The sequence below is a fragment of the Tubulanus polymorphus genome, chromosome 5 (genome assembly GCF_964204645.1).
Source record: "Tubulanus polymorphus chromosome 5, tnTubPoly1.2, whole genome shotgun sequence".
Classification (NCBI taxonomy): Eukaryota; Metazoa; Nemertea; class Palaeonemertea; order Tubulaniformes; family Tubulanidae; genus Tubulanus; species Tubulanus polymorphus.
In genome coordinates, this window is record NC_134029.1 from 11633170 (window position 1) to 11651106 (window position 17937).

Genomic DNA, 17937 nt, shown 5'->3' on the forward strand with positions numbered 1-17937 from the left:
GGTTTTGGGTCATCCAATATGGCCACCAGGGCAGCCATCTTGAATTTCCTGTTTGCACAATACAGCCTATAATTCTTGATGGATTTTCATAAAATTTAATGACTGTGTTTTGGCAGGTAAGATGTGCACCCCTTTTGAAAATTGAGGTCACCTGCCATCAAATATGGCTGTCTCTTGAATCATGATACAGCCTGGAATATTTGATGGATATCCATGAAATTTGATGTTAGAGTTAAGACAGGTTTATCTGTTTTCAACTGCAATTTTCCTAAGTGGAGGAGTGTATTGTGCAGGATATTTAAGGCTGCAAGGCGTAATTCTAGTTTTGGGAAGTTTTGAAGACTGTTCACTGGATTGTCTGTCAAAAATGTGGTCCTGGTCGGAACTAAGATGGCTGTCTGGCAGCCATTGTTGTTTGCCAAAATCAGCAATTTTTACCAGTTTTTAGGCCAGCCATTCGTTCTATTGAAGTATGACCATTTATATTGAAAATTTTGTCACCATAATCAATTGCAAAGTTTTAGCTCTATGATTGTATTTGAGTTTCAAGGTCATTGCTTTTTGTATATGGTCAACATAGGCGTTAAACCAAATGACAAGTATTTTCATATTTTATTGGTTCACAGGCGTATTTTGGAACCACAATGAATTGCTAAATTGTAGCTTGTGCCATGTTTTATGATTGTGGTGAATTTCAAAGTCATGGGTTTTTGTATTTGGTCACCAGGGGGCATTGAATAGCTGAATAACTAAGCATTTTCATAACAGATAAACACCTACAGTAGATATGTTGTGAAGTTTATTTTCGAACAGCTTCGAGGTTACTTCTAAACCCCATCATCAGAGAAACTAAAAACTTTCTCTGATGATGGGGTTTAGAAGTAACACTGGAACTGTTTGAAAATAAACTTTCCTATGTATCAACTGTGGGTTTTTTCTGTTAACTCTACACTGAGATTACCAATGATATCAGTTCACTATAGTTAAGTATTTTATATTATATTGAGACCTAGGCATATTTTGCAACCACAATCAATTGCTAGTGACATAGTGTGGTCTTGATATGATCACCAGGGAGCACTGAATATTGAAATTTTCTGTTTGTGGAACATTTGAAACCACTTCCCAAGTGGGACTGTTGTCCTTGGACCCCTGGCCCTAGTTAATGTGCTGATCGGTATTGGTATGAAATGGAGCGACCAGCTATTTCTCTCTCACCCATCGTTATACGCCTAATTAGGATACTCGATGTATTTAATCAAGATCAAGTTTTGGCCCTTGTCATCATTGGTGCTAGCCCATCCGATTATACAAAGCTTACCACCAATGATTAGGTAACTAACTAGAGATAGTAGTGCTACACATGGCGAGATAAGCAGCTGCATCCTGCCCTGTGTAAACACAGACCGACTCAGATTGACTGACGAAAAATAACATGTTCGGGGTGTGTAGTAGAAAAAAAGATATAATGAGAAACCTAAATTGGTTTTCACTGATAAAACAGACATCTCCTCATGCATCCACTCACTACTAGTCAATTTTAAAACCTGTCTTCGACCATATATGGACCTTATGGTCCTTTTGTTTTAAAATTGCATTGGTACTTAGGCTTATTTTGTTACCACAGTCAATTGCTAAATTGTGGCTTGTGACGTTCACTGATTGTTATGAGTTTCAAGGTCATTGGTGTCTTTAGATATGTTCACCCGATGGGTATGGATCTTTGAAATTGTTATGTGAAGAAGTGGACATTGTGTCCCTGAACCCCCTAGTTTGCCTGAGCAGTTTGTAATCCTATCCTTTAGCAGGGTTGTCTCCAATGATATGGGACAAGCCAAAAATGACAAACCAGTCAAACAAACAAAATATCTAACAGTTCGTTAACGGACTTGTTTAATTAAAGCGCAAGAAGTCGAACAACGATAGCCAAAAGTCGTTGACTACAAAGTACAAAAACAGCGATGATAAGTATGTCATAACGAAATAGTTACATTACTAGATTACTATATTAATAATTAAAGACAGAAATACATATTTCAGATTTGTTGTAAGGAAAATGACGTCAAATTATAGTACATCAAATTTACTACTAATATACAAAAAGTAGACCAAATTTTATGCCTAACTATGCCCAAATGCAATTAGACTTCATACAGAAATGAGAGAATTAACAAATTTGTGAAACTTTTTTACAAGTATTTCAGCTGTTCCTATTAAAATGAGTACGTCTCTTCTACTGACCAAAGTGTGTACTGACACAACTGTGCGTAAGGCACGAAGTACATTCAGTAGTAAATGGGTGACAGAACACTACATTATAGAGTAAACTCGACACCGGAATGTGAAATTTCTACACAAACCCAGCAGTCTGGAAACAAGGGTTATAAATCTTTTGAGGAAAAACCCCTAAAGAGCCAGTTTCTTGTGGCATTCTTTTAGTTGACTAGAAACTTTTGTCCCAGCTATTACGTTCACATGTCATCCATCCATCTGTTGACAAAATCTATTTTTGTTTGGGAAATTTTAAAACGCTTTGATGTCTGGTCTTGATATTTGGTTTATGTATCTATCTACCCTAGCCGCATCTACATCTTATATATCAGGCAGGTAATGGATTAGTTGGTTTTGATGCATCCAGTTTGTTACCACATTTTTGTGTTTTCAATAGGAAGTCAAAAGTCAGGTCCCTTTGCAAAACAGGAGGGTCATAATTTGTGTCCCCTCATCCCTAGTGTTCCATCAGCGGCTTCCACATTCTTGAAGAAAGAGTGATGCTAAATCATTGTGATGATAGGCCTATGTCAAAGCCGATATTGGCCAATCAGCGACACCGTTGTAAAATTCACTTACCAGTTGTATGAGACCCGCAAGGAATTTATGCTGTACTGGCTGAACTAAGAACTGCAAAAAACTGATCACGGTCCCAGAAACGAAAGGAGGTTGGGAAAAAAATGAGGCAGGTCGTTTATAAATGACAGGACAGTCTTGGACCTCTCTCTTATTGATAACACAGCATTCAATTACAAAGTTGTACTTATGACATGTTCTATGATTGAAACCAGGTTCAAGGTCATTGGTTTTGGTATATGTTCTCCAGGGTAGTTGAATTGTCTGATTGTAATAGGTGATTTTAAAAGGTAATCAAAATTGTTATTTCTCCTCTGTTTCAAGGTTATGCAGTTTGGCTGAGTGGTTATAAAAATGCAGAGAATGTGGTATTTCTTCCCTTTGAGTCGTTGGATCAAGCTAAACCAGTGTATCAAGCTTTTATCAGTTTCTGGATTTTCATTATATTATTACAGGTAAATATGCCACCTCATGAACCATATGGATTCCAAAATTTGAATTCAGAATAACCTTAAAAAATATATTTGATGACTGTTTGCATTCTTTATCTCGTCACCTGGAGTTTTTTTTTTACCCTTCAATTAGGTGTAGAACATTACTATAATATTGCAGCTGAGTTTGATTTTGGATAATGTAAGTTGTCCAAATGGCCGCCAGGACAATATTTGTTTATAGGTTCAGCTGTCAGATTGGTATTTTGTTTTCAGACAATAATTTGGTTCATATTCATGTAGGATATATAAGTTTTATGGTACAGTACATTACTGAAATGTCACTGATGAGTTTGATTTTGGACAATGTAAGTTATATTGGTTTGCTAAATCAGTATTTCTGAGGCTAGAAAATCATTACCGAATGACTTGGTTCATATTGTATAGAATATGATAACATGAGTTCAGTTTTGAATAATTTGATCATCCAAGATGACCACCACTGGCACTTAATACATAGAGGAGTTTAAAACTTGGTTTATTTTGTGTGTGATCTTTGAAATTTTTGGAATATTGTACATCACTATGATATCACAGATAAATGAGTTCTATTTTGGATACTGTAGGTCTTCCAAGATGACCGCTGCAGCAATATTTGGGTGATAAGCCGGTGTGCTTCGGCAAAGATTGAAAATGCTGTCTCTGTAAAAGGGCACCACATAACAACAGCCACATCAATGTCCTAAAATAGGATATTTTTATCTTAAAATAGGGATTGTCGCTGTTATTTATTTGGCTGGTAAATTTCGTTTGATTTTTCGATATGAGTGTCCCTTACAGACCCACCACACCTGCCGGTAGCGAAACGGGGTTTGATTTTGTAATCGAAAATCGAAGTACAGATATAGTTGTTAGATCGGCGGTTGAGTTAACAGAATTTTTTGTTTAAATCGAAGTACATAATTGGAAATTCGGTTCCGATTCATTCAAACAATCTTCCATTCAGTCTGAACCAGCAAGTGCCTGGTTGGGGTGAATTTTCTTGGCTGCCTAATTTAATACGTCGAGATTTTGGAAATAGCTATATTACAAGGTTAAAGATCATTTTGTCCATTTTTGGCGAACCGTAGGTTTGCCTATGCAAACGGTTTGATGAAGCAGTTTTCATTGAAAATGAATAGAGTACCGGTGTGTCAACAAGGCACAAACATTGGCTGTTGAACCGATTGTGTTGATTTTTGGTTTCATGGTTTGGCTTAATGAGTTCTCGAGCCCACAAAAATTTCATAGTGATCGAGTTATTTTTAGGGGACTTATTCTTGAAAAACACGCAAAAACCCTGCTTTTTAGCACTAAGTAATGGCACGTTTTTATATATGACAATTTTCATGCTTGCAATTGAAATATATGAAAGTTCAATCCTTCCTGGAAGTGTCGCCGTTTTTAGTTCGACTGATCTCAATGTACTTTTCGACCTACAGGCCCTCACTTAATAAACCCCCTAAATTTCCTCGCTTCTATTTATTTGAGTTGACCTTGTAACCTGAGCTACAATGAATGTGATTGGCTGTTTGTGGGATATACTGGAAATTCCGGGAATTCAGCGCCTCTGATGTAATTGGGAAAGCCCATTGGGAAAGCCTAATGTGAAACCCAAGACAAAATGGCGAACATTTTATTCGATTAGTATCGTACGTTTGCTTATAATTTGTTCGTTGATATGAATATAAGCGAGTACGCTATTCAATTCAGTTGCAATTCTGAACTAGCAAGTATGATGATACCAATGACAGGGTTCGTAGTGGGTCTTCCAAGTCATTTAAGAAAAAAATCATAGCCGGTATTTTTTTTATTTCTAGAAAAAAAAGTCCGTATATGTTTGTATATTTTTGACATTTTGTAGATGGAGGTATTCTGACTTGTGAAATTACAGTATGGCTGTGTGTGTTAGTAATCACCTGAGCGAGTCTATATATAGCACAGTGACTCGGCAATATACACAGAACTCTAACACATCCGCAGGCGCATATATTGTCAGCCTCACATCTTCAATCCTAATTAATTTATATTAAGTGTAATATTTTTGACAATATATGCACGAAATGATTTAATGGTGAGCCACAGGGCCATTGGACCTTTATTGGTTTACCTTTGTCAGCAGTATGAGGTTGGCATTGAGCCAATTCATGTAAAATCGCAGTACGTTTTTTTATGTTAACATTTTTTTTTTTTGGTCCTCTGGTTAAACAACGTATAATCGATGCCATTGAAGACATGACGAACCTCCGTCGATGACATGGTCAACTTTGTTAAAAATCGACGAAAAACTGTTTTTGGCGGTAAAATTCTTAGCTCTTGCGTATAAAATTGCAATGACCTCGATTGGGGGGGTCGTCTCTACGCGAATGTGATTAGCTGTTTTTGGGATATACAGGGAATTCCCGCGCTACTAGAATAATTATGGGAAAGTCATTAATGGCAAACGTTTCATTGGACTAGGTGCGGTATATGTGCGAATTTTAGATGCTCATTGCTGATGTGAATATAATCATTTCACATATCGCCATAGGTATTGTTTCATTTTAATACCCGGTGATTGGGTTGATTGAGATCGAAGTGAAGCGAACATTCTAAACACACAAACACACGCCCATACAGACTACTATATGGTGATGCTGTAAGGCTGCTTTGCGCGTGCACGTTTGGTATGATAACAGGCTGAATAATCATCGTAGCAGAGGATGAGCGCTGTGTTTTCTGTTTGATAGAATTTATAATAAATTGTAATTTCTTGTGACCTGAAAATACCAAGCAGCAAACTATAGGTATGGGGTGAGGTCTGAATATTGTAGTGGTAAATTCCAGGATTTAAAACGATCTAATACTACGCCCCGGTGTTTTAGCTTCCGCGGCCATTCATTGGATGAGGTTTCGTTTCCAAGACTCAATATTCAGCTACCCTCTGATATGTGACATCATATGAATTTTATTTGAATATTTTTTCATATTGTGAAAAAAATTTTGTTGAAAATATAAAATAGTTTCCCTGCCTTGCCTACCTGTACCCTACGAAATTTTAGATGCAGACCATAAACAAATGTTTATCTTAGGTCTTATTTGACTACAAAATATTTCTATAAAAAAGATGAAATACAATATAAATTTCTAGAACTTTGAAGTCATGAATTAAAAAGATTTTTCAAGCAATGCCCTTACTCCAAACAACCTCTAGCTTTCAACGTAAACCACACTTTGCCCACGAGCAATTTATTATATTTTTTTGGTTGTTTTCTACGTGTCTAAAATAGGATGTTAGCTGGGTATCTTAAAGGGCAAATGCCATCAAAAAAGAATATTGTGTAAGAGTTATTTTCAATGTGATATATGTATATTCGAAATATGAATCGAATTTTAGTTCTGCCATTGCTGAGAAATATGACTTATAACTGGGCAATTTTAGCACGTACTCACTGTTATTGTTTATGCAAACAGGTGCACGTTTCTGACGTCATCTTTGACAAACGTTCATGGCTTCTATTCATTTCACTAGACATTTCATACAGTACTTTATCCGTTTGGAAGTGTGAATTGATAAACTCTTTGTCGAGGTGCTATGATTCGCTCTCTGCTATCAACTGTTGAGTAGACCTCCTTCTCCCAATCAAGACCGTTCACCAATGAAGACCGATGTCCAATGTTGACACAGCATGGTTCTCACAGTCTGTTGCCACGATCTCCTGTCCTCGGCCAGCTGTAGGAGGGTGGGTACATCAGGGTTACACCACTTTTTGATATCTAGCCACCGCCGTTTCGGCCTTCCTCTTTTCCATTTTCCATTGACAAAGCCCTGCAAAATGGTATTCGCTAACGTACTGGTATTTGCCATGGCTCTTCTTACGTCACCAAACCAAGTGAGCTGCTATTTCTGAACCATATCAAGGCCTCCACTATCTCCTCGACCCTTGCGTTTGGAGTGTGACTGGTCCATTGGATGTTTAGGATACGTCCATGGCAGTTCATTTCAAACAGGAATGGATTCAGACACCGTCGCAAAAATCTCATGCTTTTTCCATTTTTTTTTTCATGCCCAAAGTAGAAAAGGGAACATTTTTACAAGACGAGGTAGATAATTTTAAACAAAAAGCACATAATTCTTCAATATTTTGTCTTTATTACCTGGAAACTACATCTCAAAGCAGTTAATTTGCTACAAAACACTTCATGTCAGGACTTAAATTACTTGGAAATCGCAGCAAAAAAGCAGATTTTTTAAAAATTTCAGAATGCCCATTTTATTTTAAAATGCCATTTTTGTTGCAAAATGCCCTTTTGTAGCCCACTTGGGACTTTAGTCCCAGCAGGCTATTGCGTTCACTTTTTGTCTGTCCGGTCGTCCGTTTGTAGATGGAATCCAGTTATTTTGGGAAGTTTTGAAGACGCCGCAAGGTAATGTCTTAATATTTGGTTTATACATGTATCTACCCTAGACACACCTTCAGCACAAAAATTGGCCTGGTCAGATTCAAGATGGCCGAGTTGCAGGAATTTTTGTTCGCCAAAATCAGGACTTTTACACATTTTTGAAGTTTTTATGGGAAATTTGCAAGACGCTTTAATCAGTTACCTTGATCGTTCACATATATTTGTATCCCCCAAGTGCCCATGCGCATGAGAAAAATTGGGGCGATCAGACTCAAGATGGCCGTCCAGTGACCTTTTTTGTGCCCAAAAATGTCAATTTTGGCCTGAACTCTAGCTCCTCTAGCTTCCTAATGGTTTGGCATTTTTCATCGCGATGTGATAGGTATTTTCAATCAGTCAATCATCGCGCAATTGGCTGTGTCATCGGTACTCATTCATAGGTGGAAAAAGGATTTTTGAGGAAAATAACAGCAGGTTTGAACTTGTAGCCTTCATATTCGATTATTAGCAGTCATAGGATAAATCTCATATGGAATTTGTTTCAATGTCATTGGCTTTTGTATATGGTCACCTGGGTGTTGAATTGGACGATGTATTAGTTTTTAGGGCCAGCCGTAGGCTGAGCCTATTACTATACAAATGGAGCGGATTTAAATGACACGGTTATCCAGAGCAAAGGCTTATTTTAAGATCTAAAATTGCATTTCAAGATCGATTTCTGTGAAATCTTTAGTTGACTTGGCTTTTGGGAGGAATATTTTTATTTGCACTACAGAAAATATCATTGACATTTATGCAATGTCCTGGAAAACAGCTAGCAAGCTAGAAAATCTACTAGCAAGCCTCGATTGCCACAGTAGCACTGTGGGTACCCTGAGCTCTGAGCTGGGAGTGTATTTTGACAAATATAACCCATAGAATGCATCATTTGCCATTTTATGAAAAGCTGACAGGCTGGCCATAGTGCCCGTTGGGGCTCTTGTTGTCTTTGACGATATATTGCGATCTCGCCAGATTGATTTTAGTCTGCTGAAGGCAGCTGTTGACTTGGCAATCCTCACTTTGACCTCCAATTCGGAGCTTCTATCCTCAGACTGTATTGCACCAAGGAGGTAAACTCCATGACTTAATGCAGCTCATCTCTCTTTAGGTATGTACAAGTTGTCTCCGTCCTGATACTAAGGTCTTAGTTTTGCTGCTGCTGATTTCCATGCCATACTTAGTACCTGTTGAGTCAAGGGATGAGATTTGTCTCTGGTTGGCTTCAGAACCATTTAATAAATCGATATTATTTGCAAAGCATAGATTGTCGACTCTCCTCTATAATCCGTGACCTTTGCTCGAGTAGTGGTCCTGTATAATATTTTCAAGGAACATGTTACAGAGGGTGGTGACAATAGATAACCCTGTCGCACTCCGGCTGGTGTTGGGAAGCGAGAGCTTAGTTCATTCCCAAGCTAGACTGTGCATTTGTATGCTTTGTAGAGGGCTTGTTTTACGTTAATGATGCCTCAGTTTGAACTTCCTCATTGCTGCCCAGAGACCCTCATGCCATACATGATCTAAGCATTTTCAGATTCAGCGCAGCTGAATCTATTAGTATTAAACGGAGTGCTGAATTCGAGTGTGAAATGATTCACTGGCTAAGGTCTGCATTTAGTTGGCTGTTATAACGGCAGCTAAGTGGCAACTGCTTTTGAAGGCTATTGATGAAGCCTAAATTGGGTAAATTGGCAATTTTATCCCGTTTTTGGGGATTTTAGCGATGTAGTGTGATGTCATCTTGATCTACTAACGTAAACAACACGAGTAGAATTGTACAACATTTCCTGTCGAATTTACAAGTAGGCTTTTTATATTTTACTGATACAACATATAAAATTCTCCAATGAGAAAACTACAAAAGAAGAAATAAAATTGACAATGATTTTTCATTTGCTGTGATGATAGCGCCCTCGTTTTAGTAACATGTGAAGCTCACCAAAATCAAAGAAGCCGTTATCTTTAGATAAAGGATATTCTGTTAATAAAAAAAGATTTGTTAGAAAATATTTGAATTAAAATTAATTATGCATACACTCGGGATTATCTTGACGAAGAAAACGGTTGTATCAATATGCAGATGAATTTTAAACAATTCTAATTCGCATTAAAAACACCATACATATCGACCATTATTGTGTAGTATATAGTTGAATTCGAACGCTCAGTTCAGCCGTGGCTGATTCGCTACGATCCCGCCTACATGTGGGAACTATCTTATTGACCGCGGCGTCTTGTTTGCACTACTGCTTGACGCTAAGGTTTATGAAGAGATGGTTACATAGTGTGGAAGCCGCGATCCGCGCCCTCTCTCATACGGCGTGGTGTAAGCTGCCACGGAGGGAACGTTGACTGTGGGCTTCTGTCCGGCGAGTAGATATTGCTCACGTGTACATATTCTCCATGTCGAGCTGGTGCACTGAAGTGTAAAAATAGATAAACAATTCAATAGAAAGCCGAACTTGATAAACCCGACCACACAGAAAGAATATTGTTTGTTGTAAAATGTTATGAACTTTAACAGTTCATTCCTAAACTGCCGGGTCTGATATCGTAAAATATCATTGATTATGGTTTAAAAAAAGTAATATACAAGGTAAAGTGCCCAAAAACGTCAATTATGGCCTGAATTTTGAGTCCTGTAGCTTCCTACTGGTTTGCCATTTCTCATTGCAATTGCTGATGGGTATTCTTTGGAAAGGGATGTTTTATACCTGAGACAGGTATTTTTGATCAGCCAATTATGACGCAATTGGCGGCCATCTTGGTGTCATTAGTACTCATTCGTAGGTGGGAAAAAGTTTTTCGACATTATATTGTTACCTAAGCATATTTTGTTACAACAATGAATTAGAAAGTTGTAGCGTATAACGTGTTCTATGATTGGGGTGAGTTTCAAGTTCATTGTTTTTTGTATATGGCCACCAGGGGGCGTTAAATAATACAATATCTTAGTATTTCTATATTATATTTGTACCAATACATATTTTGTTACCGCAATCAATTGCAAAGTTGTAGCTCATGACATCATCTATGATTGTGGTGAGTTTTAAGGAAATTAGTTATTCTATATGGTCACCAGGGGGCGTTGAATAGTAGAATAACCTGGTATTTCCTTATTATATTGGTACCTAGGCATATTTTGTTACCATGATCAATTGCAAAGTTGTAGTTCATGACATGTTCTATGAATATGGTGAGTTACAAGGTTATTGGGTTTTGAATATGGTCACCAGGGGGCGTTGAATAGTAGATTAACTTAGTATTTCCATATTAGATTAGTAACGAGGCATTTTTTATCACAATCAATTACAAAATCGTAGCTGCTGACATGTTTTATGATTGTATTGAGTTTCAAGGTCATTGGTTTTTGATGGGTTTCGTCGTCAGACGAACCCATCTATGGCATCGTCGTCATGTCTGTCTGTCTGTCTGTCCGTCTGTGGATGTTTCTTTATGACACGATTTAAGCTGTTTGTGTGGACCGACAATTCTGTAATTTCACACTGGTATTCTCTACTTGATGTAGATGGTGCAGCTTGGTTTATATTTGATTCCGATGGTTATAAGTGCTCTAATTTGGTTAAAAGATAATTAACGTTACTCGCTAGTTCAAGCCGCTGTATAGCGCGTTGCTACGACGACGCTCGATCAACATACTGGTACTCGCTGTGTAATACTGAACACGTATATACCTGTATATATTGATCGTGCTAGCACCGGTTTTAGATAGCGCGCGCGCTGATCGGTCTTAACACTTCTCGGAACTGCTGTGCTAAATGCTGAGAGGCCGAATCTATGCGCAATCATTTATTGGGCTCGTCACATTTGATAGTGAATGGATAAATAACCGGTGTCAATGACGGTCGCTACTCCCCATCAGTATAACTCATCAGTATAAGAAATAATTTTTTCGATTTTTTTTTTCAATCCCCGAAGTTGTTGTTACTATGTTGACCTCGCCGTTTAATAAGCTTACCGATGATTCTTCTAGTATTTTCAGGGTCACAAGACATGACGAAGTCGCAAAGTTTTGTACAAATTTCACGAAACAAACAATTATTTAGGCGGCACCTGATCAATTGATTAATTATGATAAATAATGTTTATTTCATTAAAAATTTGTTTTATTCAAACACTACTTTCATCGCACATAGCGTGATCGGTAGGCCCTACTATTCTACGGTAGGCCATGGACTCTTTCATGTGGTAGGCCTATTACAAATGATACAACCCGCGTGTCCGTGAATAAGTGACACGTGGTGACATCGAAACTAATCCGTCACAAATAATAGATAGAAAACAATACCTTAAGAGGTTAACTTTTATTAGCATCATTAACAAATCAAAACCTGCACATCCTATCATAAATAGAAATTCTAAGAATTTATTTCAAAGAATAATAAATTACGTCTAAATATTGGGATTCGAACTCGTAGCATCGATTCAGGTGCCTTTCCCAAAGCGGGTATCCCGCGGGGAAAACCCATTACTATTCATATCGAGAATCGCCTTTTTGACAGCGAGTTCGGTGAATGAAACAGAAACAATTACACAGAAACCCATCATGGAAAGTTTGTTTCTGGTCTTAATTGAATTGAATTGGTCCGGTCCAAAAGGCGGGTCATTAAAGTTAGCGTCAGAAAATGTCAGCGTCTGTGATACCTTGTTATCTGTTATCTCAATAGGGTTTTCTGTTACATCACAGAAAACCCTATTGAGATTCGCGTGTTTCTTATTATTAGGGTTTTCTGTTACATCACAGAAAACCCTATTGAGATTCGCGTGTTTCTTCTTATTATTATTTTATGTCACACTAATTTCACTAAAAGAACTAAGGCTTTGTTACCTTGCCGCTGTTGTCGATACAATCCGTATGATATCGTTCAGCTCACTGAGATCTACAAATACTCTGCGTGTTTTTTCACGAATCATCGTTACAAAAGCACTGTCGGGCAGTAAACATCGAAAATTAAGCCCCATTCAATGAGGCAACATGTTTTTCGAGTCGTCATCCCGAAATCAACCTGCAGGCTGATTGTCACTTCGATTATCAATTCAAGTATAAATGAACTAATTTATTGCCGCAGACTTCACATTCAGCCGCAGTCTTCAAACAGTGATTTTAACAATAGCCCATTTTCCTCGTCAAATCATATTACCGATACACTGGAAATTTACTACTTTAGATTTTAAAAGCACTGTTGAGCCGTAAACATCGACGAATCGACGTGTGTTACTACATCGTCGTTCCGGGGATCAGCTGCGAGTTTCTCCTCATCATGAGAATCAAATCGAGTACAAATTAATTTATTACTACCAGTGATTTGGCTGCGGGTTTCAAGGAGTTAGTTTAACAAGACCTATTTTTCTTTACCGAATTAACCGTGTATTTACTAAGAAAAATCTTTAGTGTACCGGGGAATCGTAGGCCTAAACTAAACACGCCGAACAGATATAGCGGAGAAAAGCTGTTATATCGACGAGGTATCAAAATAAAAGAATATATTACTTTATTCGGCTGCAGGCTTCAACCTCTATATCAATACCATCAATACTCTATATTTCCTACAGTACATACCGATCATTGTCAAATGCACAAGGGGTTTACTAAATACAAGTATATAACACAATCATATCCGTATGCTGGACTCACACTTGACATTCGGAGTGAGCATTGGCTGTGGAGGAAAGGAGATCGTTCGCTGTGTCGCTTGAAGATTTTATCGAGTTTTACGCGACCTTAAGGCTTAGGCCTACCGGAACTGACCTTTACTGTCTCAAACAAACACAGTATAATTGTTGCGTTTATTAACAGACTCATTGCATTGAACTTCAAAACAAAATTTATGATATTTAGGAGGGTTGTTATTCAATAGGCCTACGACCAACCTGTCCGGATGTTAGGCCTACGCATATACATAGGCCTACATAGGCTAGTAGCCTCTAATAGGTTAAAGCTAAGTTCACTGTAAAGGAGGAATCCGATTTATTAAAATGCATGTTAATTAGTGATTAACTGGTTGTGACTTGCAACGATCAATAACAATTATCAATTTTATTGGCAAAAATGAAGAGTTTTTTTGAAAATTTCGTCTGAGCAGACAGCTTTATAAGCCTACGTCCGGCTTTAAGTAACTGCGGAGCCCCAGAAATATCTTTTTTTCGTTCATAAGACCTTTCGCTTGAAAATCCTTTCGTCGGAACAAAATTCATTTCGTTCGAATCAATAATATTCTGTTCGATTGAACCAATTTGAAAAAATCGTTAGAACAAAGTTGAACAAACTTTTTTTTGTCCAAACGAAAGGTTTTTCGTTCGAACAATCATTCGATCGAACAGAATCGTTTTAATTTGAACAGAATTTTCTTGTCAAAAACATTAAGTTTTTCTTTCGAACAAGTATATTGTAAAAAGTATTTTCTCCGAACCAAAAGTATTAACTATTTCGTTCAATCGAACAGAATTGTTTTCATTCAAACATTCGCTCCAAAAAAGTTGTTTTCGCTCAACCAAATTTCTTTGCCGGGAAAAAAAATTTTTCTTTTCAACAATAACATAGCTTTTTATTCGAACACATTTTTGTCAGAATGAAGAAAAGTTTTGGTTCAAACAAAAAGCGTATTGTTCGATCAAACACAATTGTTTGCATTTGAACAAGATTTTCTTGTGGGAACATTAAGTTTTTTGGTCGAACCGCGTGTTAAGGTCGTTTTGGAAATTAACTCGGACTGGTATATTTTGGATTACTGTGTATGTCAGGACATTAAACAGAAGGCGACTTAGGATATTACTTTGCATGACTCCACTAGTTAGACCGACTTATTCCAAGATTCTGTTGATTTCGGCTACAAGTTTTCGTTCAGAGATAACTGCTGAGCCATTTGAGCGACCTATCATTGATACCGTTTTCTATTAGCCTGTTTAGTAATGGCTGACGTTGAACCTTGCGACTGTCAGCAATGTCAGTCACAAGGAGTCGCACGTGTTCTACTTTCTGCGACGCTACACGACTGTCACAACCGACCTACGCACTCTTGCGACTGGCAGAAACTAGTCGCTGACAATCGACTTGCACCGAAACTTGCGATGCAACGCTAAGATCGCATCGCGTCACAAGGCCGACCTATCTCTGGCTTCAAGTTACTGCGGAGCCCCAGAAATATCTTTTTTTTTTCATTCAAAAGACCCTTCGCTTGAAAATTCTTTCGTCGGAACAAAATTTGTTTTGTTCGAACCAATAATATTCTGTTCGATTGAACCAATTTGAAAAAATCGTTAGAACAAAGTTGAAGAAACCTTCTTTTGTCCAAACGAAAGGTTTGACAATCGTTCGATCGAACAGAATCATTTTAATTTGAACCGAATTATCTTGTCAGAACATTAAGTTTTTCGTTCGAACAAGTATATTGTAAGAAGAATCTTACTTGGATAACTGATAAGACTTAATGTCCAATAATGTGCACATTCTCTGGCAAAGCCTTTCTTGAGAAGAGGAACTACCATCTATTCACTCCAGTCATCTGGCCACTCGCCTGTTTCCATCACTTTGTTGTATATTGCTTTGTTCAGCTTCCATGATTTCTGGTTCTGAGTCTTGGTTGCCTTCAGCAGTTTGTTGTCTGAGTTCGTCGAGTATAATAATTTTTGCTGTAATCCGGTAGTTGTAAAATTCAGCACAGTACTCTTGCCACTGGTTTAGCACCATTGTCTTCTTAAATGGTCTGGTATGCTGCCTTGGTGGAGTTCCTGTTGAAGTCTGCTTCGATTGAGATGTATCTCGTCAAGCCACTCCTTCACTCGTTGGACTTCCTTCTTCACTTCCTTATTGTTTTATTTTTTACAACTCCCTAAGTTTCAGGTATGAAAATGAACAAATAGGGTATCTAGCCTCTGGTAACAACTGACAATGGAATGTTTCATGTCTACTGTCAGAAATATAGATTATATGGGTAATTATGATTAGAAAATGAGCTTATAATTATATCACGTGACCTCTGTATTATCAGTTCTGCCATTTCTGGATAGCTACCCACTACTTTCAAACGCAAAAAACTCAAATGTTTTGAATTACAACACCACAAAAAACGGAGCATCAAAATAACAGAGCTGCGATTTTAATCACGCCATCTAGTGGCATGTTTGCAAAAACCTTAAGATAAAACTGCCGCGTATATGAAATGTCTGTATGATCTAAAATAATCTGTTCATGAAAGTCGACTGGGCAAGGAAAGAGTTAAGACAACCTGATTTTATGGATGGGTTATCCTACAGTGCGTGGATAACTGATTTGATTTTGGGTCTTGTAGGTTAAATGACAAGGTCACTGGAAGCCTTTTTGGATTTTTCATTTCCGGGCTCCAACTCATACGATTTATGAAAACTCGACATTTGATGGATCTCCCGAAGCTAGTTTTCCGACACATTCGCATGATATCACGCCATTTGCCAGTATCTCACAGATCTCAGTTCTGATTCTGAATTTATGATACTGTATTCTGATCTTTGCAAGAAGTAGAAAATTTTGATAATCTCGCGCCATAGTGTTGTCGTATCTGAAAGTTTTCGCGCCATGTTAATCCATGACAATTCTATTGTTGTGATTAGTACTACAGTGCATGCTGTGTAAGCTTGCCGAAAAACACGTCTGCACTCCTGGACAGCTACTCTGCTGACTTCTGAAGGTTATAAAAAATGTGAAATAGCCATTTGGAGCTCGTTTCTGCTTGTACAGTCCCAATTTCAGAACAATATTCTTATTACTTGATTTGTGGTTTTATGATGGAAGGAGGATGAGCTCTATTCTTTTGGAAATGTAAGCCTATAGGTCATCCAAGATGGCCGCCACAGTAATTTTGGTGTATGAAATAGCTATTTGGCAATACCAATTTCTTGTTACTTGATCTCTTAGTATACTTTATGAGGCGATATTTAAAATATCGGGCAAGTTTTTTTATCTGTTAACTTTTCCGCAATTGGCAGCAGTCTTAACTTTGATTATTGTCAGCATTGTAATAGGACACATCATAAATGGAATTGGCGTTACCCAGATTTTTATTCTACCTCTAGGGGAGTTAAGTGCTGAAGTACAGTCAAATCCATATGATCCGCATAAGGTTTATCTGGATTTTCTGCTCAAATGTACACTTTTAGTCCAAATTCTATTTGATACATTTTTCTAATGAAATTATTGGTGAAACCGATACTGTTAAATTCCAAATGTCGCTTACCAATGTAACCGGTTTATCTGAATCAATGTTGTTGTGAATGTTGATGAATCACTGTTAATGTTGGTGTAAGGTGAAGTGTATTGATCATAATTCACACTGTGACCCATTTCATTGTTTCTATAGTGAGTATATGAACGCAGCTATGTAGGCATATTTAGTTATCGTTCAGCATACCGGTATATATGTACATCGATTGAACAATGTCAATGGCTAAAATTAAATTAGAAAAGACCATTCAAAACAAATATTCTGGAAATACATGTTTTACTATATCGTTGCATCAGCAAGATATTATCTTGTGAGTGAGTTAAAAGATGATTCCTTTTGCGCACCAAAATATTTCTGGATCTGAAAACTACCCGCAGTTAAAGAGTTTCTGTTATTATTTTCAGGCGATCATTCCTTTGCCACTGTATGTTACTATAGAAATATGTAAAATGATCCAAATAATATGGATCCATTTCGATATGGACCTGTACTATCCTGAAAGTGATACAAGAATTGAATGTCGAGCGCTGAATATAGCAGAAGATCTTGGACAGATTCAATACTTATTCTCAGATAAAACTGGTACACTGACAGAGAACCGCATGACATTCAGATGCTGTAATATTGGTGGCATCGAGTATACTGCATTTCCTGATGGTATGTATATATATTTCAAATGTCATGAGGAGCTGGTTTCACAATTTAGATCTGACAAAAATCCAGACTGGGTTTATATTGGTTGTTAAATCTTAAAGCAAAGAGACTTTCAATCCTGATTCTCTTTTTTCCCTAAATGTACCTCTCAAGTAATAGATATATTTACATGAAACTTTGCTCGTTTAATCTTCATAAGGGAAGGTTGATTTGGTATTATTTTCTTTAAGTAGGTCAGAGATGCTGTGATCATGGCAACCTTAATTCCAATATGGCTACCAACATTTAAAATACCTTCAAAACACAATTTATCAATCAAAAAT

The 17937-nt window shown here is 37.4% G+C and overlaps 1 protein-coding gene across 4 annotated transcripts in view; it reads left to right on the plus strand.

Moving 5' to 3' along the window:
* Positions 1-17937, plus strand: part of LOC141904983 (phospholipid-transporting ATPase VD-like) — a 117188-nt gene that overhangs the window by 47472 nt on the left and 51779 nt on the right. For all 4 annotated transcript variants that reach the window (XM_074793651.1, XM_074793652.1, XM_074793654.1 and 1 more), the window contains 2 exons: positions 3172-3302; positions 17365-17617. In XM_074793651.1, the coding sequence (XP_074649752.1) occupies positions 3172-3302; positions 17365-17617 (384 nt within the window). The remainder of the gene's footprint in view (positions 1-3171; positions 3303-17364; positions 17618-17937) is intronic.